The following is a 27776-nucleotide window of genomic DNA, read 5'->3' on the forward strand; positions in this document are numbered from 1 at the left end:
CATTTCGTTTTTCACCTTTGAATCTATCTGTATATTCTCGACTCATGACCTACCCTTCTACAACGGAGCATGCATTTAGTCAGGTTTTGTGTGTGTGAGTATGACAAACGATTTACTTACTGCATGTATGCTGGTCTCAGAACATGTTTTCTAAAAAACTATTGGGATCAACTGAGAAGAATTTGCACATTTTATGTACTATTTATTTATTTTTTAATCCTTTGAATGTATAGCTGCTTTGTATGTTATCTGTATGAAACACATCACACTCACACCTTATGGACAGTATATCTGACTGTAGATACATCCTCACGTACACTTTCACATTTTGTTTTTGATATTTAGCTAAAGACTGCATAACAGTGTATTTGATCATGTACCATTATTGTGACTTGTCTTGTATATTATTTACCTTTATACTTTTTTTGTAAAACAATTTGTAACCTTTATACTTGATGTATATTTTTTACCCTTATTCTTTATTTAATAAAAAATAATTCCATCCACTCCTTTATACCTAAACCAGTGATGTGACAATAACGTTGTGCTTGAATATTTAAGTTGTATGGCAGCCTGAGCTGCTTCCTCATTCCCAACATACTGTATACTGGAAACTGGACTTGTAACATTTATTTAATAACATTCACCATGAAGACAAAACCAAAATCTTGGGTTTAGAAAGAACATATTGTGCGGGAATTCTGGGCAACAATAGTAAAATATGCTCCTTAGGCTACAGTTCACAACAGTCCTAAATCATGCTAATAAAGCATATTATATTGAATTCTCTACAAAAGACATCAAATCACATTTATTTAAAAAAGAAACATAAAATGCATACTATAAAAGCTTTTAAAATGAGAAATGAGAAAATGTGGAAAAATGCATAACGGTATGCATCTTAGTGCAATAGGGTCCATGCAACAAAGTAACCATTTTTAAATCCCATGAAATGCAATAATTCTATTCTAGCCGATAGTGCCCAAAATGTGAAAAAAAAGCAAGAATCTTAAATCACAAACATAGAAAAATCACATCCCTATTTCAGTAAAAGGATTCTCTGCATTGTTCTCCATGCTGTGGTAGACATAATAGAGGAAAACTGCTACCAGCGCAAATAGCAGCAGCTTAATTACTGAGGACATGCACCCTCCTCCAGACTTTTTGATCGGCTTTCTAGCTTGTACTGTGCTGACACTGGTTGCACTGGTGCTCTGGACCGGAGGCCTGCAGGAAAAATGAAAGATTTATCTTTTCATTTTCAAATACAATACAAATGTATATTCACGCACGCACGCACGCACGCACGCACGCACGCACGCACGCACGCACGCACGCACGCACGCACACACACACTCACTATACTCACTCTGTGTCCTGGTCCGACTCCTCATCTTTGACCTGCTCAAAGCTTCCTCTCCGCCTTAACCTGGTGGAAAAACAAGACTTTGTACATTACATTTGCAGGTCTAGGGGTCTATGGTTGACCACAAACATGGCATATTTGAGGTGTGTGTGTGTGTGTGTGTGTGTGTGTGTGTGTGTGTAAATGCTGTACTCACATGTCCCCGTAGGCTTCATGTTTAACCTATTGTAATAACATTGACATTATTTAAACAGATAGGGAATAATACAAATAGTGTAAAAATAGTAGGCAGGCACACAGAACTTACTGGATTGTGATATGTAACATAGGTTATCTCCTCTTCTGTAACAGAAAAGAAAACATCACAAATCATATACTATTGTATAGACTACTTACTCTACTACTGTATTAGACTCACTTTAGGCCCCATTTATAAGTGCTCAGTTTTGGGTGGGAGGGATTGTGAGTATTATTTTTGTCTTTTTCTGTCTTTTCCTTTCTTTGGATTTTGTAGTACGTATATTAAAAAATAAGAATGTACATTGTGCAACATATATACATTTTGTACTTTTTTGTTCCTAATAAAACATATCTGAAAGAAAAAAGGTGCTCAGTGAAATGAATCATCTGGCAATTAATGCAATTATTAACCCATTTAGACCTGGAACACCTATACATTGTTACACCTTTCAAGCCGGGAACACCTCTGTAGTTGTGGCTATAATACAGTAGGAACATGATTATTATTTCTTAAAAAATGTTAATACAAATTTGAAAACAGGACTTAGAAGACATTTTTTAAATCGGCCTCAGGTCAATGATGATATAACATTATGTTTGTTTTTTTACTGTAGGCTACATAGATAGAACTGAAATCAATAAATAAAACTTCATTTTTTTCCTTTGGTTATAGTACCATTGTTACAAGGAGAACATTGTGTATTAAGAATATTTTATAACCCTGTATTTCCAAACCTTCCATAGGCCACAGAGGTTGATTCCTTTTTAACTCCATTGTCGAGCACGAAGGGCCTAATATCTATTATTTACAATTGTATCTTCTCTTTGTGGCCTACTTCAATACAAAATATTAAGAACAAATGGGAACAGGATTTGGGAGAAGAAATCTTGGATGATGATTGGGAAGATATTTTACGTCTTGTCCACTCTTCTTCCATTGTGCAAGGCATGGGCTAATCCAATGCAAAATCGTGTCCATTTCACTAAAATTAGGTTATCCAAAAAATATGGTGATATTGATCCCTTGTGATAGGTGTCGCTTGGCTCCTGCCGCGTATATACATATGTTTTGGTCGTGCCCTTCTTTACGTAGATATTGGACTGAGATCTTTGACACCATGTCAAGGAGTGTTGCCATACCATTTGAACCAAATGTAATGACTGCTATTTTTGGAATTTCTCCCCCTACTCTATTACTGCCAAAATACAAAGCTCATTTGGTGGCCTTTACCACTCTCTTAGCTAGGCATCTAATTCTGATGAAATGGAAGTCCTCTGCTCCCCCAACCCATCTTCACTGGATTAGAGATGTACTCCACTTTATTGAATTAGAAAAAAATAGATGTACCTTGAGAGGCTCGGTATCCAAATTTGAGGACACATGGGGCCCCTTCCTCGCACTGGTAAATAACTTACAGTTCCAAGCTATTCCAGATTGAATGAGTTTAAACCTGAATCTGAGCATGCTACACATGATATTTGACGCAGCTGGGTAACGGGTTGTTCAGTATATTTATTATGAGGAACCATGTGTGGGTGCACTATTATGTATATTATGTTTTGGAGGGGTGACCATGCCATTTTGTGTGTTGTCTTGTCTTGTCGTATGTTTGTCTTGTTTGTTTTGTTTCAAAACTTGATTCAGGTTATGTGGTTTGTAACTGTCAGTGTCACTTCCCTGTTAGTGTAGGACTATACAATTTATTTTTCTTTTATGCTAACACACTATTTTGCATATGGTGGTTATATGACATTTATATGTACATATTATCATCTTTTTGGTATGTTCCGTATGGGTGTGACACATATATTGTGTTATGTAATCTGATGTACTGTATACCCTGAAATCTTGAATAAACAAAACTGTGGGAAAAACAAATCTTTTATGAACATTTTCCTCTCCCTCAGGCCCCTTGTCCACCGGGGTTGAACCGGTTCAGTTCCTCTTTTCCCACCTAATATTGAACCAGTTCAGAGTGTTTCCACTGAAAATGATTTAAAAGTTGGTTCGGAACTGGAACCAAAAAATGGCCACCGTTTCCCTGAAAGGACCAAGGTTCCAAGAATCTGGAACAAAACCAGTTCTGAAGATAGGAAGTTTTTTTGGTGGAAAAGGGGCCCCAGTAATTTAACTCAGAACATGAACACTAGATGGCATGAGTGACAAAGAAAGGACCCATTCCAGAGGTTGGTAAGTATCAGTTACAGTGCTGTCATTCCAATTTGTCTTATCATTTATTTTGCATGACTGTATCTTCTGTTGTTTGTAATATTGATGTTGGATGGCAGCCCAGGAAAATATACATTAATAATGAGCATGACACTGTTAGAATAATAAAAATACTGTATAAGAACAACAATAACAGTATTGTGCAGTAGAGTTCAGAGTTAGCTTACTTTACCACTGAGTCTTGCACTGTGTGCAAGACTCAGTCTCTGAGGCTATTACATATTCAGTGTATGTTAATGAGGTATGGAACACGAAGATAGCTTTCATTTATTTATTTATCACAGAACAGATATTTTGCAGTTAATATTTAGATTTTTTTGCACAAGATATTTGTCCTGGTGATGCTGGTGTATTACTCTGAATAACAACAGCATAGAAACACCTCATATTATAGTGTAAATATTGTCTACTCTTAGGAGAGAATTCCCCTAAAATACTAGTTACATTGAGATAACAAAATGATGTAATGTCTTGATGGTAACCACTTTCAACCATCCTATTTTGGGCATGTACAGTACATATATTGTCAAACCAAATGTGTTATAAGGTCCCTGCACACTGCTGCGGTTTTCAGATTTTTAACAGCGTTTTTTCGCCGGTTTTCCAGTCTGCAAGGACTTTTAGTGTGTAGATGGGATATTTTTCGCTATTCTATTTGGCGTATAATTAAGTATAGGGCATAATTAGCTATGGAAGTTAAGTTCCCTTAGGAGCACCCCCCCCAACGCACGCACGCACGCACGCACGCACGCACGCACGCACGCACGCACGCACGCACGCACGCACGCACACACACACACACACACACACACACACACACACACACACACACACACACACACACACACACACACACACACACACACACACACACACACACACACACACACACACACACACACACACAATTGAGAACCTGTGTCCTACTGTACCTTCCTCTCTGTAGTAGGTTTTGTCAGGGGAGTGTTGTGAAGAGCCTTTGGCCATCACTTCATTCAGCTTCTTCTCATACAGCCTTCGAGTTGAAGCTAAACACACAAAGCACATTCTCTAGTCTTGACACTTCATGTATGTATCATCGATACATGTAACTATCTTATCAATATTCTCTAGTGTATTATTAGCATTATATTTTAGATATACGTGGAAACAAAAATGCATTTGTTTATTTGTTATGAGAGTACTAAGTGTGTGTTACTCATACCAACTATGGGTCCATGTTTGATGCCATACTCAGTCAGCAAGTTGCTGATCTCTTGATCACTTTTGTCACTCAAAGACATCTATAAAACCCAGAGAGAGAGAGAGAGAGAGAGAGAGAGAGAGAGAGAGAGAGAGCAGAACAGTTCAAAAGTAATCCCATGCAGAAGGAAGGGGAGGAGACATAACTGCCACCCACCCGCCTGGTTTTACTTGGCTGCCTGCCATCATAAAAGCAGCTAAAACTACGATGAAATTCTTCAGAGCTCTGCTCTCAAACTAGGTCCTTAAAGTATTCATTGAAAGTGACGGAAGGACACATTGAGCGAAAAGCATTGCAGTAGGAATCCAACTCAGTCAGGACTCAGGAGCGGATACATGAGAACAAAACTTTCTATATGAGAGTCGTTAGCAACTGTTCAAATACGTTTGGTCCTACTGCTGCTGCTTATACGTAAGCAAATAGTAGTGTAGGTAGGCTACTATACTATATCTACTGTAGTACGTACGCAGCGCGACATATTTATTCAGAGACATATTTAATCAGAGGCTCATAGAGTACGTTTCTGGTGAAAAACGCGTTTCACTTACCTTCGAAATCAGGAAACGTTAACAATGTGGCTCAGATCTTGGCGAGGTTCTGCGCACACACACAACCAGCAGCAGCGACAGTAGTGGAAAGGGGGCGTGACGCCTGACCACATCTGGATCTGGATGACCCACCTTGGTCGTCACCAGAGTGTAGAGTAGGAGAGTAGCGACACGCTTTGATCTCGCCTATGGACTATAGTTCCAAATATTGCTCCTATGGCTGGAACTATCCCATCCCATTGAGATAGAATGAGCACATCCGCATTCCATTGTTACAATGGGAGTCAACGCTAGTGTCACCACTCTCTTACTATAATTACTAGTCTCTGGTCGTCACCACCACGCCCAGTGGACTCGGATCAACGATACGAATATGAGCAATGCACTGTCCTCTAGGCCCTAGGGCAGGGGTAGGCAATTATTAACCTTAAGCACGGGTGCCAACATTGGCACAGCAGAGGGTGATCACTGGCACACTGGCACAAGTGTGTGAGAAAAGATTTTTCTTTTAAATTTAAATGTATATAATGTATATATAAAACAAGTTTACAGTTAAATTAAGTCCACTCACATCTGTATGCAAATTACATCCTGCACATAATTCTATAGTCGTAAAAATTATAAATAAGTCTAAAAATCGTGTAAGAAAATGTTTAATAAAGGTTACTATGTTTATGAACAATCAAAATCGGATGGAAATATATAATTTGGATGTGGTGTCATAAACATGTCGATATGACATGGCGACTATCAAGAAAATAAAGACACGGCACTTCATGTCGAAAAGCGTGCAGACCCCTGCTCTAGGGCTCACCTAGCTCTGGTCCATAGCTCTAATGCCTTTGCATATGCATTAGAGCTATGGACCAGACAAACAAGTCTCAATTAATTAAACGTCATGTACACCTATATTTTGCTCTTAAAACCATTATATTTTTTTATCTGGTAAACTGGCTGGTGCTCAAACTTTGCAATACACTTGGGAGTCTTTGAGAGTTTTATTATGCAAGTCTTTCCATGGGTTTTACTTTACTGCAGCGGCCTCTGGAGGAATCCTAGTATGGCCATAAGGCCTAATACGGGCATATAGTATGACTGGTACATGGAGTATTCCGGGAAAGGGCGTTGGCTACAGTGATCTACAAAGTTTCAATTGTGTAGGATTTGCATTTGTGTGCTGTAGTACCAATGTTTTGTACCATGTACCTATTGTCCTGCAGTACATGTAGGCCTAGCTCTGGTCAATAGCTCTAACATATGGACCAGAGCTAATGTAGACCTATGCAAATCTACCGTACTTATGAGAAAACGGATACATGCTTTGAATTAGAACAGAATACATCCATCACTACATGACATTGTCAGTCTTGTGTGGTTTAGACAAAGCTTCATCTTAATCTAAATGTAACTTTTAGCAGTGAAAAAACACAATACAGAAGCAGATAGACAGAAAAAATACTTAGACAACTTTATTGTGTATCAAAATACTGTAAGTCTTACAACCACTTTAAAAGCTTTTCTATTTAAGACAAGATTATTTTTTTGTTTTTCTGAAATACTGAATACACACAAAGCCAGAGCTAAAGGGATGAAGGGAGGGCTGGGCAGGTGAGGGGGAGACATCTTATAGAACCACAAGGTAACAGTTCTCATTAAAACATTTTTGGTCATTATATTTAAGGACATAAAGTTCACACACCAAAAATACTCTTCAGCCCTTCCGTCCAGCTCAACTCTGGAAATGTCCCTTTTTTATATGTAACAGCTCCATTTTTTTTTAAACATTGACCACATCACACAACTTATTTTCATCAGGTTCTGATCCTTTCTTTATCATCAGTCTTTGTGTCTGAAGAGTGAGTTTTAGTGCCAGTATGGAACATGTGTAGCATATTTGGATCATGTATCGAACACAGAGAGTCTACTCTAGGCAATATCTTCTCAACATCAGTGTCAAGAAAGCATGTCATATAGTGACGGTAAGCTACTTTGACAGTTATCATCACTATAGCCGATACTAGGGGATATTAACGTTTCTCTCATCACTAGCCTATATATTCACACCTCTTGTCGCTCAAATCCTTTGGCGTTGGCCATTTTCCTCATTCTAATCCCTATGGGTTAAGGTTTTAAGAACAGCAGCGCCTAAAACTGGATCTAGCAGCAAGTAAAACAAATGGGTTGGCTAGAGAGCAGTATGAACACATTGGACTGGCATGGGTCACTCAGCACTGGATTTCAATGCAACAAAAACAACCTTGCACAATAATGGGCACATCTTTGTTATATAGATCTTCATGGGAACAATCATGGCATACATCTAACTTTGTCAGAGGGCATAACATTTTATTTTCATTTCAAATATTGTATATTGCATGATTGTTCACAAAAAAAATGTTTAGAAAGAATGTATTCATCATACTAGGGCGGTTTGAGCAGTGCGAGAGTGAACCTCCATGTTATGCAAGGCTAAAAACTATTCTATGCTACAGTATAAGATAGCCTATCCTCCTTCCTAAACTATTTTAAAGTACGCTACAGCCTAATCGTTCATAAATGGTGTCCATTCTTGAAGATGGAAAACTGGTGGCTAGTTTACAGTAATTAAAAAGGTGCATATTCCCCCCTTTCTAAATCTACTAGTGGATAATGATTAGGAGAGGCATGAAAATAATGATGGGGAGAGAAAGGAAGAGATGAGTAGAGTGGACTGATGAAAAGGAACAATTCAGTGTCTATGCAATCATCTTTGGGAGACTTGGTTGGAGTTGGTTGTTACAGTGAAGTCGAAAATGTTTGGTTTCAAAGACTCCGCTTCAGAGCACAATGATATCTGGCTTCAGGTAAACATTGACGTGGGAGTTCGTTTTCTGCACTGGTCAAACAGCAATAATGTTAAGGAGGAGTTGGGGGGGTGCAGGGGTTCTTATTGGTTCTGCTTTAACACAGAAGGGTCTGTTTTTTTGTAAACAATAATATTGCAGGTGCTGATTGATTAGATTCAAGACGGACAGAAATTTCAGCTGGGTAAAACAGTGATACGATAAAGGGCTTTCTCTCCGATATCGGTGTTGGTGGGGGTTTAGACAGTGATGTGATAGGGGCTTCCGGGAATGTGCTCATCTCCCCATTTTACCACCAAAATGTACTCTCCCTTCTCTTTGAGCTGGTAGCTGACATTGTACATGCGGTTGCCCAAGTGCTTCACTAGGATCTCTTCACACGGGACCTTGGGACCATCCACACCAACCAGGAGCATGTTACGCCCTGCAGATACAGAGATAACTTAGAATAAATACTTTTAAGCAGCACACAGGCTTGAACAAGGTCGCCACATTTCTTGGATTGTGGGTCAGAGTTATGGTAATGCTATGGAATTTCCGTTTCCAATTCACTCTCGTCGTTGTTACATCCTCCAGGAGTGAAAACTGAACATTAGGCAATATTCAAAATTCAACAGCTCAGTATCATCAACAGTAGCATCATCATCATATGCCATATTACAATAGTACAATATCCCAAATCAGACAATTACCAGTCTAATATCATGATAGATATAATATTGATACTAGGGATGTCCAGATCACGTTTTTTGGCTCCCGATCAGATTCCGATCATTTGAAAATGACGTGATCGGCCTCGATTTCCGATCACCCGATCCGATCAGGACAACCCTAGTTGGAACACTACATCAACTCCAATACTGGTATACACTCTTGCTATAACCACAGACACACCTGCTTTGCTACAGTCGACACTAAAGTTGTTCTTCTGTCCAATGAAGCCCTTGGTCAGGCCCATGCCCTTTGCGACAACCTTGCTGGCATCTCCTGATGCCAGCTGAGTGGGAGCACCCTGCTGAGAGCAGCTGATGGCGCGGGTCACAGGGTCGACCATCACAGATGAGGTTTCGTGCATACTGTGACTGGACACCAACTTGGAACCTGGAAGATTAGGAGAGAAGAGATATGAGAGAGAGACATCTATCATCATGTCATTGAGGCTGAAACAGGCTCCCTTAATCTGGGATCATCAATGCATGTAGAGACTGCATACTGTAAATTATTACCATATGATCTACAAGATCTGACATTTTTCTGCCTATAGTGACATGCCCAAAATAGGGACGCCAGGTTGAAAGTGATTAAGTAAAAGAAGAGCAAAATGGCCGCCTTAGCTGGTGTGTGAATGTGGTCAATGTTAAATTTATTTTCCCATGCCAAAGAAGCTCCTACACACCAGTGATCTTGGCCTTGAAGGGGCTGCCGCTGATGTGATAGGGTCCACCGTATTTGATGGAAATGAGATAGTTGCCAGGGGCCATCGGTGTGTACGTGACCCTGTAACCCTCAGAACACTCCACACAGTCCATCTTAACCTTGGAGGGCCCGTCAATTGTTACAGCCAAGGCCCCTGGGCCAGCTTTGCTGGTGTTCACCACAAACTCACACGCAGTGCCTGGGTACATGTAGGTTGAGGTGAGCATATTTGGAGGAAAAAAAGATATGACAGAAATGAGAATTAAAGCAAATATTCATTGTTGTGCTATGCTGCCAATATCTTTGCAAATACCACACTTGCTGCTTGTAAATAGGTCACAATAGACTTTAGAGTTACAGCATGTTACCTGTGGAACCTCCCTCCAAGCCTGGTCCATATGCAGATACCATCCCAGGGTCCCCAGCCTGGCCCGTCTCTCCTACACGGATCTTAAATGGACTCCCAGGGATGTGGCTGCCATTGAACTTCACATCAATAAGATAGAGACCGTTCTCTCTGGGGATGAACCTTACTGCGTACTTATCTAGTGAAGTGGAGATTTTAAGGGTTAAGCGGAGAATTGATATTTGCATGAACATCAAATCCAATTAGTTGGGTGTTCTGCAACACTACAGGCTTCTCCCCACCAACCTATAATCAGCATTTGCAATTATGTATACACAAATTTACATTTGCAGCCTGAATTCAACAGCATATACCAGATTAGGATGAATCACTTTTAAGCCCGATTTATACTCGAGTCAAACCAAAAATAGCCGATCTACAAGCTTGACTATGTATAAATTAAGCATTATTAATATTGACCATGTGAATTTGCACATATAAGTACTTTGAATCTGTACGTTGCATCCACATGGACACAATACATACTGCATCCACATGGACACAATACATACTGCATCCACATGGACACAATACATACTGCATCCACATGGACACAATACATACTGCATCCACATGGACACAATACACACATCTTAATAGTAAAATGTTGTAAAATAAAATGTAAGCTTTTGTGAAGTAAAGTGTAATGCAGTATAATGCACAAGGTCGCTGTAAAGAGCCTGACCGAAGTTATGGATGCTAGTAACAAAACAATCATAGAAATATAATACAGATCTAGACTATATTGTATTGAACGCTGCATAGGATAATGTAAAAAGATGGTTACCTTGATCAATTTCAGTGACACAGCACTCCTCCAGGGCACCAGAGGGGCTGTGGACCTTGGCATCAATGACACCCTTTGCACCATTCAGGCTGACGGCGAATGACGCCGGCTGATTCACCTTCAAGCCCGACTCCTGCTCGACAAGACAGACTCACACGCTCAACACTACAGCAACATTACCACTTTTACCTCATGAATGCAATGCTACCAGACATCAGTATAGTATCAAATACTGTTCAACCACGATTAACCATATAGTACGATTAATAGATCAAATAAACGATCTACAAGCTTGTAGACCTGCTATTTTTGAAAAGTTAAAAGTTTTGGAAAATGGTTGCCTATAATGACATGCCTAAAAAAGGGATGCCAGGATAAAGTGATTAACACAATAAAACAACAACATTGCTCACCATGGTAACACAGACCAACCCACGGTCTATGTTAGCATAACCATTTTCCTTACCTGGAGGCCGCTAACAGGGCTAAAGAGCAGGGCTGAACAGAAAAGTGGAGAAAGTATATTTTGTGGACGTTTCACAAAGAGACGTGTGAAGGAAGGTAAGAAAGTGTGCTCATAAATAAGTTAGTGTGTGTATATTTGTATGCAAAGACCTTTGTGCATGTGGGAAAAGTGAGTGTGTATGATATACAGTGAATAGTACATTATGTGTGGCTCAGTGAGTGAGAACAAAGATAGAGAGGGAAACAGCCCAGATCAGGCCTCTTTAACCCTTTAGCGCCCCTTTCTCATCTTAGAGGGAGGGTGTGGTGGGGGGGGTACTGTTGGGAGCCTTTAGAACGAGGCACGAGAAACACACACAGTCCTCAAGTATCCCAGAAGCCTTTTATACCACCCAACATTGCAGCAGCAGCAGATCCCATGTCTCTAAAACCCATCGACTCAAACTGTACTTGGATATCCTGTGCCCTATGGTTATGTGCCGAGCTATCAAAAATAAGTTATTGCTGTTAATTGTGCAATTGTACTGCATCACCAAAAGTGACGCTTACTAAGAACCTAGCAGGAAAGGCTTCATTACTTATACCTGTGACAGTGTTACTACACTACATTATTGATCCCAATATGATGCATCAGCCTGTCTGTCTCAAGCAAAGTTTACAAAGTAAACGGCCCATTTGCACAATCTAAAGTATATTTAACACTCAGGATCTGACAGGTTTTCCCAAGTGCAAATCCCCTCTGGACTCCAAAGTAGGCCCAACTACCCACACATTCCTAAACTCTCAGCACTTCCTGCAGCTGCTGCATTGTGGGCGATGCACTCTGGCCTGGCGTGTTGCTGCACACGTGCGTGGACGTGTGTGTGCGTCTCAGAGCCTCACCTGAAGACTGGCAACAGTGAGGCGCCGGGCGTCGTCCGAGGGCGACGCTACAGGGACCACGAAGGGGCTGTCAGGGATGTGCTCGTCATTGAACCGGATTGACACCTCGTAGTCACCTTCAGGGGAACACACCGAATGACAGGAAGTCACCAAAACAAATAAATGTAAACACACGGAATCCTCCCAGTCCCTCAAGAGGACATCATGACAGAAGGTGATGAAAACAACCAAAACAGATAAGCTTGCACAGCAAAATCCTCAGTGTTCATTGAACTCCATTACTACAAATGTAACCAAAATGGACACTTACGATTCCATTTGTACACTCAAGAGTTACAAATGGATAAAATTCCAAAAACACTTTTACTGTTCACACACCTACACAGCACGTTTGCACCTTACAACCAACATCAAACAAACTTGCAATGCAATAAAAATTTACAAAAACAAAGATGTATGGGGTTTGGAAGCATAGAGAAAATGTAGTGTAGAATCAGATTGGACAGGATGCAATTTTAACATCGATAAACAGTTGGAAATTATAATCTCTAGTCATCCCTCAATCTCCCTTACCAGGCTCCTGTACGATGTAGGACACTCCACTAGACCCATCCTTGCGGTCTTCAAAGGCAATCTCAGCTTTACTCGGCCCCTCCACAGCAATACTAAGACCACCAGCTCCCGCCTCCCTGGTCCAGATGCTGAACTCGGCTACAGAGAACACAGGGGTCAAAAACTGGGTCACACAAAACTCAGATTAATGTTCAGACAAGTAACACGGCATAGGAAGGTCTCCATTCCTAAGTGGTCATGGTGGATATTAGTTCCTCATACAACTACCAATGCAGACCTTATTAACACATTGAGACCTTCTTGCTCATGGACACATAGCCAGGGCCAGGAATCGAACCTGTTTCCCAGGTGGCCTCTCTACCCATTCAGTTAAGGACACCCATAACAAGACGATACATGCACACACACAAACCTGGTACTCCGGCCTCAGCTCTCTCCAGGCCTGGCCCTCCGGCACGAACCTTATGTGCCCCTCCCTCTCCCAGGGGCCCCACAGTAAACTGGAAGGGGCTGCCTGGCACGTGCTGCCCATTGTACTTGACACACACTGTGTGAACGCCCGTCTCCGTGGGCACAAAGCGGATGCAGTAGGTGTTGTTCTCTCCCTCCATGATTTCAGCCTTGTGGATCTGGCCAGACGGGCTGGTCACCTGGGCCGTCATGTCTGCTATACTGATCTCTGGGGAGACAGACGGGGAGGTAATGAACTGTGTTCATTAGTTCTGAATACACATGTGGTACAGTAAGTAAACAATGACAAGTGTGTCAAATGCTTTGGAAATTAATGAAAAAATAAAGTTATGTTTTTCTTTTTTTCGAGAGTGGAGACACAAGGTCTTTTAGCTTTTTTGTAGACAGATGCATAACGTGAACTAAACACATAGATAAAACAAACCATAATTACATACTGTAGCAGCCGTTTTGCGCTTACATCATACTGATGTAGAGTACAGTATGTAATAGCAAAATGTCTGCTGTGTGATAAGTGATTATGGTTTGTTTCATGGGTCGGGAGTGTGTTAGGCATAGAGGAATGTGTTCTCTTCTGACTTCCTGTCACAGGAGGAAGTGCTTGCTCACCTGGGATCTTGAGGCTGAGGTCACACTGACTGCCAACGTTAGCCACCGATGCTGCTCTCCTCTTCCTGGTAATGCTCTCCTTCATCCTGCCTTCACCAGTCACCTTCACTGTGAACGCGCTCCCTACACAAACACCCACACAGAGTCCTTTCAGTATGATCTCGTCTGAACATTACAGCCATTACACAGCTAAATCATCAATTTACAATTTAGGCATTTAGCAGACGCTCTTAATCCAGAGCAATTTACAGTAAGCAAGGTAAACACGAGGTAATACATCAAATCAAATGCATCGAAATGGTAATCTAGGATCATAGGTACACCAGTGCAATATACAAAAAAAAATCAGTACATTGAAACTATACAAACTATAATATGCCAGGTCAAATGAACATCATCCATCTACCGGTAAATAACACACCATCTAAATTAACCTTTGCAGCCTGCAATGTCGTCAAGGCTAGAGCAAGTTCTACGCGCTACAGACAGTCGACTACGACGGTGTGTGCGTGTGTGTGTATGGATGCCATTTTCATTCAGTTTGATATTCAAAGTTGGAACTAGAGTTCTCAACAGGCCCGAAAATTAAGGCCCGGCCCTACCTGGGCCCTCATCAAACCCTGTACACTGAAGACACTGCCACCCTTAGATCTCCATATATACAGCTGACATATCGCTCAGCTTCTCACCCACTTAGCGCTCTGCCAAGCCGGATGCACCATGAACAATTTGAACCAAAAAACTACTTTCTGGCCTTGACAGCCCTACATCCAAACAGAAAAGTCCTGATTGCATTAAACAATGTTAAACAACGTTAAACTCAGTTTGCCACTCGATTTTCCATTCACTTTATGCATGTGCATAGTTGCATACCCTCCATTTCTTTGCTATCCAACACTGAGGATTTTGCTGTGCACAGATGACCTTACACTATAGCTACACTCAATACAACAAAGCCTGATGGAGTGTCTAGTTTGAGATTATAGAAAATGCTTTGAGAATAAATAAAGATTTGTGTTGGAGGCTAAAGGCCTATAAACCCTTATACACCTTCAACTAAAGTCTCTAGATAGATGACCTGGAAAAGTACCTGGCACATGCTGGTCAGCGAACTTGATATTTATGATGTAGTTTCCTGGTTCCGTTGGGCAGTAGGTGACCTTACAGGTGCCATCCTCCTGGTCTTCAGTGTTGATGTCCACTTTACTGGGACCCTCTATGGACAGACTCAGGCCACCATATCCTGCATGAACAGAATAATGCCACGATATAAGAGAAACATTGTATATGAACCGTGTGTTAACAATACATCAAACAAATCACAAACATGAGACGTGATAATAGTGCAAGAACATGACACTGGACAGACAAGGTACAACTACACATGTGGGCAGAGAAGCCACTTTAGTGCAATGCAGTACTATACAGTGTAGGATCGTGCAATAGTATACTAGGCATGCAACAGTCAAGTCATGTGTAAGGCCCTTATGTAACCGCATACTGTACATGTCTCTAGTTCACACAGCATTAGTTCTATCCAAAGAACCAGCCATTTCTAACCTGAATCACGAGTGTCAATGATGAACTCGGCAGGTTCAAAGGTCTTGGCCTCGCTCAAGCCCTGGCCACTGACGCGAACACGGCTGGCGTCGCCAATCTCAGATTGGCTGATCATCACAGAGATGGGGCTGCTGGGAATATGGCGGCCGTTCTTCTTGATGTTCACCAGGTACTCCCCAATCTCTTTTGGGACGAATGAAATGCCTAGGATGGAAAAACGGACACATAAAACATAAGTACAACATACAAGGAGAAAAACTTAAAAAGAAAAGTATTTCTAAAAACAATCATTTGCCCTCAGACACCCACCGACATGACCGTTCCGTAGCTTCTTAAGCAGACATGGCTCCTCGTGGCCCGAGGGTGTGGTGAGCGAGGCGGTCAGCTGACTGAGGTCCAGCTCCCCGATGTCTAGTGGGATGTCAGCAGCGGAGCCCACCTTCAGATGGGACATCCTCAGAGAGTCATCACCTGGAAACACAACAGGGACAGGAGGTCATCACGTAAACATAGACAAAAAGCACAGCTGGAATAGCTGTCAAGTTACCTCTACTGATTTACCGGAGATTCACGACTCTTGATGTTTTATGATTAACAACTCAAGTCATATATACTTTGTTGTATATAATGCACCAAATGCACCATTTATATTTGTCGTACAAATAGCTGATCTGCAAGCTAATGTTATGATTTGTTTTTCATAGTCCAAAATATTGATGCCAGGGTTAAAGTGGGTACATATGAACAACACAGAATGTTTCACATTGTGATTTGGAATGTAGCATAGAAATTGAGGATTTTTCTTAGATTTGGGAATAGATTTTTTAAATGTAGTCCACAGAGGTATATAAATCTATGTGTGTAGCCAATAGCCATCAAATGTATGCATGTAGTAGGCATCTACTGCTAAATTTAAAAAAGAAAAGATCAGGCAGCACTCTGCCATTTGTGGGGGTGCATTACCAGTAATTCTGGCAGAGAAGGGGCTGCCAGGGATGTGCTTGTCATTGTATTTGACCAGGATGCTGTAGTCTCCAGGCAGGACAGGCAGGTAGGACACTGTGCAGGTCCCATCCTGATTGTCTACGCAGCTGATGTCTGCCTTGGACGGACCCTCGATGGCCAGGGACAGACCACCTGGAGGACAGGTAATGAACATTTATCACCATTGCCAGTTATCAGGCTTGTTTCTCTGACGATCGGTTTGACATTGATTTATGCTCCATTTTACTTCTGTCGTGGGGTGCTTTGCTGGCCTTTCTTGGTCGAATAAAAGGAAAATAAAAAGTATGGGTATTATCTCGTCTATCCTTTTTTAAATAGGTTTATATTCTTGTTTTCTGTGTCGCAGTCCCCGACGACCGGCCCGTAAGAGAATTTACCATTCATTTTTCTCGGTACATGAGTATTGTCTTATTTAATGAAGCAATGTTTCGGTACCTCCGGACCTTCCTCAGGCAACCTGACCCCCAGGAGTTAACTGGGGACAGGGAGGAACTCCTTATATGGTCAGCACACTCAATAGTAGGGAGGATTATCACAACAAAACAAAAAAATAAGTGATATTTGAATTAAGTGAAATCACTGAATATACCTTTAAATAAATAGTTTTTGAAACGTCTATGGGAAAAAGATAATTTGAAATTCTCTTCCGGGCCTCTCGTCGTCATGAAAGGGGGCGGGACTGTGACGCTCTATATGCCTGTATATTTGTATTCCGTTATTGTTGTTGTTTGTGTTTCTTCTTTGTGTAAATGTTCTTACTGATTTTCTTTGGATAATATTTTTTACATCTCCATTTGTTTATTTGTATCTGTTAAAATGCAAATAAAGTGTTGATCATAAAAGTGTGGGTACTGTATGCGATTATGAAATGAAAAATGTATATTTTACATTACTGTGTGATGAAAGGTTACACCAGTTACACCGTTTTAAACAGTAGACCCAACGCAAACAAACTATCATTATTTGAAACATCAGCGCATAATTTCACCATTGGTGCATCCCTAGTGTGTGTGTGTGTGTGTTCTATACCCTCTCCAGCATCTTTAGTGTTAACGGTGAAGACAGCAGGCTTGTTGACTGTGCCATGGATGAGGCCAGGGCCATAGGCGCTGACATTACCACTGTTCATGTAGTCCACATAGAACTGCAGAGGACTGCCTGGAAATCATAACAAAAAAAGAAGGAAGAAGTAGAGAAGAAAAGACAAAAGGAGTGGAGAGAGAGAGAGAGAGAGAGGGGTCAGTGCTACTGCTCCATGTTAATAGTTAAAATCGGGTATTAAGGATCAATCTGTACAGGACGGTACCAGGGATGTGGAGGCCATCATATTTGATGTCCATCTCGTGCAGGCCAGCCTCGGTGGGGGCATATTTGACAGTGACGGTGCCGTCCTTGTTGTCTGTGATGTCAGGCTTGGCTACGTTGCCCGATGGCATACGCACATCACCTAAAGGAGAGGATAGATCGACACAGGTGTAATAGTCAACTTTCAGCTACTAGATGAAACAACTGTTTCATAGGAATCCTTATTTCCTTGAGTAATGCAGCACACAATTGAAATGCATCAGCTGCCTCCAAGCGTCTCTTAAGGGAAAAAAGTACTTTTTCCCCCAATGGAAACCAAATCAACATAGATAACGGTAGTAGACAAAAACAAAAATGATCTCGCAATAATGTTTTTGGGAAAAGCAATAGTTTTATTCTGTATCTTTTAAAAAGCTGTCTGTGTGTGGGTGTACCTGTGATCTCTCCCTTCTGGATGGTAAAGGGGATGACCAGGTCAAATGGTCTCAGCCCTGCCACATCCAAACCGTTCATTCCCATTGGTCTGTCTGTTGCCTAGGAGACAGAGTAGAGGTATTGTGTTAAATGACATTCTGAAGAGCGGTTGGGAGTCATGGATGGGGACATTTTAAATATTTATATTCTACTCAGACCTTTCTTAGCTTAGACTTTTTTAAATAACAGAATGCATCTCCATGTGCTTTACAAGCAGCAATAAGACATAGTATATGCAACAGAAGAAGTTAAAACTAGGGATGCACACAACATTGGACGATATTTGTACTTTAAATTGCATTCGGTAAATGGCAAGATAATCTCAATATTTTTAGCCAATTTGTATTTTTTATTTAATAAACTTTATATGGGAATTGGAATCTAAAAAAGCCTTTTGTGATGATTATAGGATGTAGATTTAATCAGTATTTTGTCGGGAAGCTTTCCCTGTAGAACAAAGCAGACACAAATTGGAAAATGTGTACATTTCAGTTGTGCTTCAGTAAGTCTAATAAATCAGGTTGTAGTAATCTGCATCTGCATTCTGCACCTAGAATCACAGTTGCTGTATAACAGGTGTTAAGGCAAACCCTACTTGAACTACAATATCAGTATGGATTGATCCAACCGTGCAATAAATCAGTTATTGTATATCGGCCATTAGATTGTCTATTCTAGTGTCTCTCGTCTATTCGTAGGTGGTGGTATGGGTGGGGGAGGTAAAGGATGATGGCTGATGTGTGGGGATTAGAGCAACAACAATCACCAACAACATGTCAGCAATATAGTAATTTCTCGTTTAGTATACATACAGTGTACTTCTAGTTGCATGTTGGTGTCACACCCCGAAAATAGCAGCTGTTAAACAACGGCACCTATCTATTTTCAGTGTGTGTCACCCGCGTGCAACCAAGTATAACTCAGGATACAGAGCAGACAACAAATGCATTGTCGATAAGAGAGAGTAAAGGTCTCCAAACACCAAACAAAGACGCAATTAGACAACCATGAAATGAGATGACTGATGATGGTTGTGATCATGACCAGGTGGTGATCATGACCAGGGATGAAGACACCGACACAAGCTGTGAGATGGAGAATGGTATGAGGACACAGAGAGACATGGTTGTCAGGGGAGGTAGACGGGGGGGGCGGGGTGAGGAGACGCTCTACAAGATCAGGAGAGCCATTTTGCAAAACGTGGTGTGGAGTAGCACACGTGCCCTCAGATTCTCAAAATGGCCAACCATCACTGTACAGTAGGACGTCATAAGTTGACGAAATACCTGCAATTAGAAAATTGCAAAGGGCTTCCATTTGTCTTAAAAAATTAGTTTTAAACAGCTTCTTTAAAAAAAAAGTGCCTATTCTACAAATTAGACTGCATTTCGACAAACCCGTTTCCACTTAATTCAAATTTAGCAATCAGCACTTGTGAGTCGTGACACACACTGATTGAGACAAGTTTACCAAGTTCCATCCTAAACAGAAAGGAGTCTACAGTGTCAGTAGGGTACCGCAACTACCGTTATCATTTGGTATTTTTCAGCCCTACTACACAGTGCTGGAGCTAAGGAGTCCTCAGTACACCTCTGTATGTGGAGTTGGGTGGAAGGGGGGGGATCAAAAAGATGAAAACCTGCAATGAGTCACTGTAGCCACAGAAAGACCAGAAACTAGAAAGCACACTGATGGACACAACAAACATGGCTTCTGGGGATGAATATTATGATACAGACAGACATGAGTCAATTGACACCAGGAGACAGCCAAGACAGACAAGAGCACCCAGATATCAAATACAATTGAACAGCGCTGAGAGAAAATGAGAGGATGAGTTGGGGCAGAAACAGAGGTCATTTGGTACCCAGGGTTGTTGAGTGTAGTACTGGGGCATTTGGCTCTGCTGCAAGAGCTGGTCTGTCGGAGCTCCTTCCAGTGCCTGAGAGTGGGTAAGGATGGAGGGACGGGACAAGGGAAGGCAGGGAGAGGTAATGGTGAATATGAACGGGAAAGGAGGTTGGGGTGGGCAGGTGAAGGCAGGTGTAGGTGGTGATGATGGGGCAAGGGGAGGGTATATGAATGGAGGGGAATAGAACAATACAGTTAGTGTCATTGACATGTCTGCTGACTCCAAGACCTTATCAGGGAGCATCTGCGGAGAGGAATGATGTCAAGGATCATTGATTATTATTGAGTCTCTCTCTCTCTCACTCTCACACACACACACACACACTGTGCAGGCACTAAGCAGAAACACTGGTTCAAATAAAGTACTTTCAGGTGTGATCATATGCGTCATATCATATGCACGCACAGTCACACACACACACACAGTACTGCATATGAAAACGAACTCACCGTAACCTGGAAGGGACTGTTGGGGATGTGCTCCCCTCCGAAGCGGACACAGATGACATACTCGCCGGGCTGTGGCGCCGTGTAGAAGATGTCGAAGGTTCCGTCCTCGTTCTCCACCACATCCACATCCAGCTCCGCTCCCTCGGGCGTGCACACACTGCACGTCACCTTGCCCTTGCCAGCGGCCTTGGCATCCACGGTGATGACGGTCTGCTCGCCAATCTGGATGGTGGGCCCGACCCCAGCGCCTACAGAGAAGGAGATTTGAGTGAGCGTTAGGGATGCCAATTGGACTGATGTGCATTGAAACATGCAGAGTTGCAGACCACACAGTCATACAAATAAAGTAAATGTACATAGTATGCACAGGAAAAGTCTGTTAATTTATCCACTGACAGTATAACTCTGATAGTGTACTGATTGACCTCTACAGGTCCATTTATTTGCTTTAGTACACTCAATAGTTAAATTAACACTCAGGATTTTACAGTATATGAAGAGACCTCAAACAGCATCCACACGCTCTCTCCAGATCCACCATGCACATTCCACAGCACCGGGTTTGAGTGTAATGACATCCAGTCATGACCATGTTATTACTAGCTACATGTTATTTCCAAATGGATTGCACATTATCGTCAGTCAGTTCAAATCTAGAACAGTACTTGCTCATTAGCCAGAACGCCATTCCACCATGCCGACTACTCAGTTAGTTCATTAGTCTGTCCAAGAAGGGAGAAAGAGCGAAACAGAAAGCATCACATTAGAAAAGAGGGAGGGAGATCATGAAGGGGATCAGAGAAAGAGAGAGACATGGGCAGAAAGACAGAAAGGGATCCCACTGAAATGTGGTGTCCTACATGCGATAGAGAGGGAAAGGAAAGAGCAGAGTAGTTCCTCTGACAGTACAAACTGGTTTCATGAAGCTTACCCAGGCCGTGACCGCCGATTGAGACTGAGAAAGGAACGGTGAGAAGCAGGGGAGCGAAGAAGTGACAAAATAAAAGACAGTCAGGTGGGGGGTGTGAGAGGCAATAACTGTGCTCCAAACGGAGAGATGAAGAACACAAACAAAAAAACAAAAAAGTGATGGAGGGTGTGAAGCAGTTGAAGGGGCGGGAAGGCTGTGTAAGTGTATGTGTGCAGTGTGATTTCTCAGAATAGACTTTATAACAGGTACTTTTCTTTTTATCCCACAATTTTGCAACCCATTTATTTCAACCAGTGTCAATTATCTAATGTAATCCTGGGTGCTACACTCAATCTGCTAACCTGGGGAGAGCAAAGGACTGACCTCATGCTTACTTATATGCATGAGGAGTCCAAGCCGCTTCATTTCACCCGACAGGGGGGAGTTTTCCCAGTTGGACATGCGTGGAATGAACACGTTATTCCAACCAGTTCCATTCCCCTCCATCAGGCTGGCCTGGAGGCCAGGGGGAGGCACTATAGAGACCAGGATTACTGCATGTTTTTTGTGAGGTTACTACTAGGGGATATAGGGAGAACATGCAAACTCCACACAGAAAGGCCCTTTTTAACAGCTTTTCAGTTATTGATTGCAGAGGGGCTTAAGAAATATTAACCGATATAATATATTGCCAAGTGGTAAAATGACCTACATTACCTACAAATTGCAGGTAGGCAATTCGGAGGCTCTGAAATTGTGCAGCTGGTGTGAATTTATTCACACAAGTCACTTTACTATCAGTTACTTTAGGAAATAACCAGAGGCGTAATTTCAGGAAGAAATGGGGATTGGCAAAAATAAGTTACTATAGCCCCATCTCTAAAATAGTGGATCTACAAGCTCTCAACGCATGACCAAGCGGCGGGTTTCGAGCTTGTAGATTCAACATTTTTTGGGGGGGCCAAACGACAAAATCTTTGATAATGTTTGTCTATAATCACATTCTCAAAATAGGGATGCCACTTTGAAAGTGGTTAATACATGAATGGCTGTACTGTATACAATAAAATGCAAAATTGTGACATGTAGATGGACAGGCATCGATTGTGATGAAATCAGATTAATCTGCAAACTCAGTGTTGGGGACAATATGCACAACATAACTGAATTTAAGGTTAAACTCCTGTATACAGTTCCATGGCATGCAGTGCTGTAGCACATACCTGTGACTGTACACTTGCTGGCGTCTCCAGTGGGCAGGGCTCTGATACGATACGGCGAATATGGGATTTCGTCTCCACCATACTTGATGAGGATGGTGTATCGGCCAGTCATGTCTGGCACGTAGGACACAAGGTAGGTGCCGTCGTGGTTGTCACGGATGTTGGCCTTCTTGGGCTTTCCCTCTGGGTCCTGATTTTGGAGAATTAAAAGATAGACAAAACGAGACCGGGGACGAGATGTTATTATGTTGTTGAGCAGTCAAACACGTCATTGTTGGCCATCAGCTAGTCTGCACTCTTGCATCGCATAGCATTAGTCACTTGTGTAAAGGTGTTTGCATGAGTGCACACTCACCGTGATCTGCACAGCCAGCAGTCCTTCGCCAGCGTCTTTGGCATCGATGGTGAACTCCACTGGTAGAGAAGCGGGTACACCGGTGGTGTTGAGCCCTGGGCCACTGGCTCGCACCTTGCTGGCGTCATGCGTAGGCAGGACCTTTACCTTGTAAGGACTGATAGGAGGCAGTGGGTGTTAGAGATTTCAGTGTTAATGAGGGACATTTTAGTGTTAGAGGGTATAATGTAGGGGTATGATGATACCAAGGGTGCCAATTCCATCTCTATTGCGATTCTATTTTACGATTTGTTTTGTGACCCCCACCCCGCAGTGACTTGACCCATTGACTGCTTTTTAATTTTAAAACAATTATAAACCATGAAAAGTTGAATCATACACTTCAATGCACCCATATAACGTCATTCAGTGTTTCTGACATGAAAAAATATATAATAATCGTGATATTTGAGTGAATCGATTTTTTCCCCACCTAGTAGAATGCATCCATTTATGCATGTCAAAGGGAGAAAGACAGTGTGCATGTTACCTGCGTGGGATCTCCTCATCTGCATACAGTACGTTGATGGAATAGGGTCCTTCTCTGGTGGGAACATAGCTGACTGTGTGAGTCTGGTCTCCATTATCCGCCACTTCTACAGGCTCCACAACCCCTACACACACACACACACACAAAACACAGTAAGATAGATCCAACAATATTAAATGTTCAGGAAAGAAGATTAAGATTTAGGTGATCCCAAAACATGAAAAATGACACACACCGCACATGCTTACCTTTGGGGCCCTGAACGCGGACCTGCAGTGGAGCCACTCCAGCCTTGGAGGCGTCCACTGTGAACTCCTGAGGAATGTTGGCTCTGACGTTGGTGCCTAGTCCAGCTCCTTGGCACTTCACCTTTGTGCAGTCTACTGTGTCACTGACTGGCACTGAGAATGGACTTCCTATACAGAAGGAATGGGATGAGAGGAGGAGAGGAAACAGGTTGGGAGTTTGAGACTAGGGTGGGATAATAGAAAAGTGTCACCCTCTTCCATAGTTTTTTGCAACTTTCAAATGTATACCATCTGACAAAGCACAAAACACTTTTAAAATGACCTCACAAAAGTATACATTTTTCTTGACCGTTTTGTCTCCAGCATCTGGAACCACGTCCTACTGCTGCCATAATACTTGAATTATCACAAAATACAGCAAAAAATTAATGTATTTGTCCTCATCCAATCATTTACAATTTCAGAGCATGAGAAAGACAAACGTCAGTATTTCCCGTACCTGTGATGGGCTGTCCCCCATAAGTGATGTTGAGGTTGTATGTACCAGCCTCATAGGGGATATACTCCACACTACAGCTGCCATCCTTGTTGTCATGGCATGACATCTTGGCCTCAGATGGACCCTCCACTGCCAAGCCAAGACCACCCGTACCTGCGCCGCTGGAGAGACAGAAAAGGGGTGGGGCGGTGGAAGGGTGATAAAATAAATAAATAAATAAAGACTCCAAATATCAGGATACACAAACAACTCACAGATTCCCATTAAAGTCATTTTAATAGTCTAGCTGAATAAGACTATGTGGAGACACTCTGATGTCATTACAGCGTTAGTACAGATGTACCGCTCAAAGAATTAAAGCTGCAGGGTTCTCGGATATTTTGGAACGCAACAAGTTGTCAGGAATTGCATTTATTAATTAATTGTAAAATACATAAATACATTGCCGGTACATTTCTAGTGCCTACGTCATTTTGACACTCGTGAATAATACATTTTTAATAGTGTTTAGGGAAGTAAAAAAAACATTTGTGAGCAATTGTGAACATTTTTTGAGCTGTGAAGACATTCATAATGTTAAAGTATCAAATGGTGTCATCTACCGGGTTTCCACTGTGAACTTGTTAGCTTTGTTGGTGATGCCTCCTTTCAGGCCAGGACCATGCACACGCACACGCCCTGGGTCACATCCCTCAGTCACACCCACACGGAATGGGCTGTTGGGCACCGGAGAGCCATCATAGCATACCTCTACACTGTGTGGTCCTGAAACATTGCAACAGCACAAACACGACAGAGATCGGATTCACATCGTGGGACAAGGCAGAGAGAATAACCACAGACTCGATAACTTCAACAAACTAAATTAACTCACCCTCCTCGTATGGAGTGTATTCCACGCTGTAGGTTCCATCCCCGCGGTCGGTGATCAGGGCGTCCGTGCTGCTGCCTGAGGGGTTGCTGACCAGGGTCTTGATGTGGTCACCACCAGTCTGTGTGAGCGCCCGGGCATCCACAGTGAAGTCAGTGGTGGCCTCACGGAACACACCTGTTGCACAGGACAGAGAATGATTATAAGAAATAGGACAGGTACACAATAAAATCTATTTAATTGGAGTGTAAACTTTTAGGTACGCCTATCGAGAGTAACTTAGTTATAAGAAATGCATAAGCATCAGATTATAAGTCAAACATAACAAGTAAAGTAATGGCATCAGACCATAAAAGAGAATTCCGTAAAATAAAATAAAAACAGGTTGTGCGGAACACTCCTTCTAGTGCTGAGGCAAAAGGGCCAAGAAGTTTAAACTTTAAAGTAATGTAAGGACAATTAGTGAAGTTCAAAATGTTTAATGGGGGCACGTTTTGAACAGGTACACAAATAGAACCTCTGTCCTCACCTTTTCCTTCAACCCCAGGTCCAAACACGTGGACTCCGCTGGCATCGACAGCAGCCTCCACTTCGAGACGAGCAGGGAAGTTTGGCACATCCTGGCCACCGTAGCGGATGGTAAGAGTGTAGGAGCCTGGGTAGAGTGGAATGTATGTGATGGTATACGTTCCATCCCCATTGTCTTGGATGTGGACCTCTGCCTCTGTCCCACTGTCTGAGATTATCTCAATGGTCAGCTCGGCCGGACCTGCATTGGTACAGTCCACAACAAATTCCCCTGTCTCGCCAACCTTGCAACGCTCCAAGCCTGGGCCTGAGCAACGCACCTGAAAGTAGAAGAGAGCGATAACGATCAATTAGAAGCTAGATAATTAGCTGAGGACTTAATTAGCACAAATGAGATGGAAACCAATATATAATATGCATGCATTTGTGTTTCTGCTAGCAGCCGCTATAGCCAATATGCAGAGCCAGCTGACCTTGGACGGGTCTGTAGCAGGATAGGCTGTGGGCCTGAATGGAGATCCAGGAAGGGGAGCGCCGTCATAGGTCAGCTCAACCTGGTATGGCCCCAAATCTCTGGGGATAAATTTCACATGACTGGTCTCTGGGTTCAGACCCGGCTCCACCTACAGCAGGACACAGGAAGAGAGTTTCATCTATTCAAAAATAATAAATCCACATCATCAAACCAGTGCCACAGCCACAGCCACTGACACTGACACTGATTCTCCTGTACTATTAGTACTACAGGAGTTTTCAAACAATTTCACTTTGGGTTGGATCAAAGTTACTGCAGGCATGCATCTTCCCCTGGACCTCGCAGTCTAGTTTAGCTTCACACTGTATATAGGTTAGATATACAATCAGAGGCTCTGTTAGGAAAGTTCATGAGGTACTGTATGGGCTCCCTTTCCTGGCTTATACAGAGAATCATTTCCCCAGTTATTCCTGAATGAAACTTCATGAAAATGTTCAAGTGCCATGCCTAGTGGGAATGACAATTAGATTCATACTGTAAAATAAAATATGACATTATACAAAAGACCACACAAACCTATTGGACATGAACAATTATTCACATTAAGCGCTTCTTAAGGGACACTACTGTCAGATAATGTGCAATACCTTGCTGGTCACTGGTTTTCCTGCCGGCCCGGTCACCTTGGCGGCGACCTTGCCCTGACCTCCAGCTCCCTTCGCCTTCACAGTCACATCCTGGTCCCTGCCTACAGTCATCTCTACAGAGAGCGAGAGAGAGGGGCTGCTTAAAAATAATATAATATAATGAGACACAAATTGCAACACAATTTACTATATAAAACAGACACGGGTGAAAGGGCAGTGGACGTACTGTCTCCTAGGCCAGAGACGCTTATCTTGTTGAGGTCTAGTGAGGGTGCCACGGCTACGTTGAAGGGGCTCTTGGGAATGTTGTCTCCACCGTAGGTCACAGCCAGTCCCAGAGGACCCTAGGGTGGGCATGGGGAAGAGTTACAGCTCTGTGTTAGGAAACATTATGCATGAAGAGGTAGATGGAAAATAAATTAAAGTCCATGCGTGCGAGCATTATTGCACGCTTATTAATATGTGGTGGGTTCCAGGGGGGGCCAATGACTGAATGAGTGTACAAATTAATATTACACGAGAGGGGGTGGTTTAACATCATTAAAGGAGCATTTAGTGATTTGGAAAAAACCCTGGTCCGCCCCGGTAACAAGATGTGCACATGCACGCACTACAGTAGGGGGGACACGCGACATGCCAACAGCACGCACACCAAGGTCAGCCCCTTCTCGATCATGATTGGCGGAAGGCCCCTCTCTATCCTTAAA

General features: G+C 42.4%; 2 protein-coding genes across 5 annotated transcripts in view; both read right to left on the reverse strand.

Moving 5' to 3' along the window:
• Positions 1-615: 615 nt before the first annotated feature.
• emd (emerin) lies at positions 616-5701 on the reverse strand. Its single transcript, XM_079525273.1, has 7 exons — positions 5628-5701; positions 5041-5119; positions 4769-4864; positions 1674-1708; positions 1563-1588; positions 1370-1429; positions 616-1227 (listed from the first exon to the last, which is right to left on the reverse strand). Exons 2-7 carry the CDS (start codon positions 5117-5119, stop codon positions 1032-1034), a joined length of 492 nt encoding a protein of 163 aa, XP_079381399.1. The 5' UTR covers positions 5628-5701; the 3' UTR covers positions 616-1031.
• Positions 5702-7072: 1371 nt separating this feature from the next.
• The window catches only part of flna (filamin A, alpha (actin binding protein 280)), a 54753-nt gene continuing 34049 nt past the window's right edge, over positions 7073-27776 (reverse strand). The window contains exons 20-49 of one of the 4 annotated variants that reach the window (XM_079523530.1): positions 27296-27413; positions 27070-27182; positions 26421-26570; positions 25949-26267; positions 25423-25596; positions 25151-25313; positions 24549-24709; positions 24050-24217; positions 23802-23925; positions 23273-23429; positions 22918-23107; positions 21716-21739; positions 20785-21032; positions 20291-20365; positions 18384-18483; positions 17951-18091; positions 17674-17802; positions 16603-16776; positions 15949-16110; positions 15640-15843; positions 15170-15322; positions 14080-14202; positions 13412-13678; positions 13000-13137; positions 12427-12542; positions 11080-11212; positions 10255-10431; positions 9867-10085; positions 9365-9571; positions 7073-8894 (exon numbers count right to left, since the gene is read on the reverse strand). In XM_079523530.1, the coding sequence (XP_079379656.1) occupies positions 8710-8894; positions 9365-9571; positions 9867-10085; positions 10255-10431; positions 11080-11212; positions 12427-12542; positions 13000-13137; positions 13412-13678; positions 14080-14202; positions 15170-15322; positions 15640-15843; positions 15949-16110; positions 16603-16776; positions 17674-17802; positions 17951-18091; positions 18384-18483; positions 20291-20365; positions 20785-21032; positions 21716-21739; positions 22918-23107; positions 23273-23429; positions 23802-23925; positions 24050-24217; positions 24549-24709; positions 25151-25313; positions 25423-25596; positions 25949-26267; positions 26421-26570; positions 27070-27182; positions 27296-27413 (4812 nt within the window). In that variant the 3' untranslated portion in view covers positions 7073-8709. The remainder of the gene's footprint in view (positions 8895-9364; positions 9572-9866; positions 10086-10254; positions 10432-11079; positions 11213-12426; positions 12543-12999; positions 13138-13411; positions 13679-14079; positions 14203-15169; positions 15323-15639; positions 15844-15948; positions 16111-16602; positions 16777-17673; positions 17803-17950; positions 18092-18383; positions 18484-20290; positions 20366-20784; positions 21033-21715; positions 21740-22917; positions 23108-23272; positions 23430-23801; positions 23926-24049; positions 24218-24548; positions 24710-25150; positions 25314-25422; positions 25597-25948; positions 26268-26420; positions 26571-27069; positions 27183-27295; positions 27414-27776) is intronic. The other 3 variants (XM_079523531.1, XM_079523532.1, XM_079523533.1) reach the window with 3 other exon arrangements.

This window comes from Electrona antarctica, assembly GCF_951216825.1.
Source record: "Electrona antarctica genome assembly, chromosome: 2".
Classification (NCBI taxonomy): Eukaryota; Metazoa; Chordata; class Actinopteri; order Myctophiformes; family Myctophidae; genus Electrona; species Electrona antarctica.

Bases quoted from the DNA above. Each gene is read 5' to 3' on its own strand.
- emd (XM_079525273.1), bottom strand. From the start codon at position 5,119: ATGTCTTTGAGTGACAAAAGTGATCAAGAGATCAGCAACTTGCTGACT. The intron at 1,709-4,768 runs GTACAGTAGGAC...TTTCTGTTACAG, and splicing joins AACCTACTACAGAGAGGAAG to AAGAGGAGATAACCTATGTT. The intron at 1,430-1,562 runs GTGAGTACAGCA...TTTTTCCACCAG, and splicing joins CATGAAGCCTACGGGGACAT to GTTAAGGCGGAGAGGAAGCT.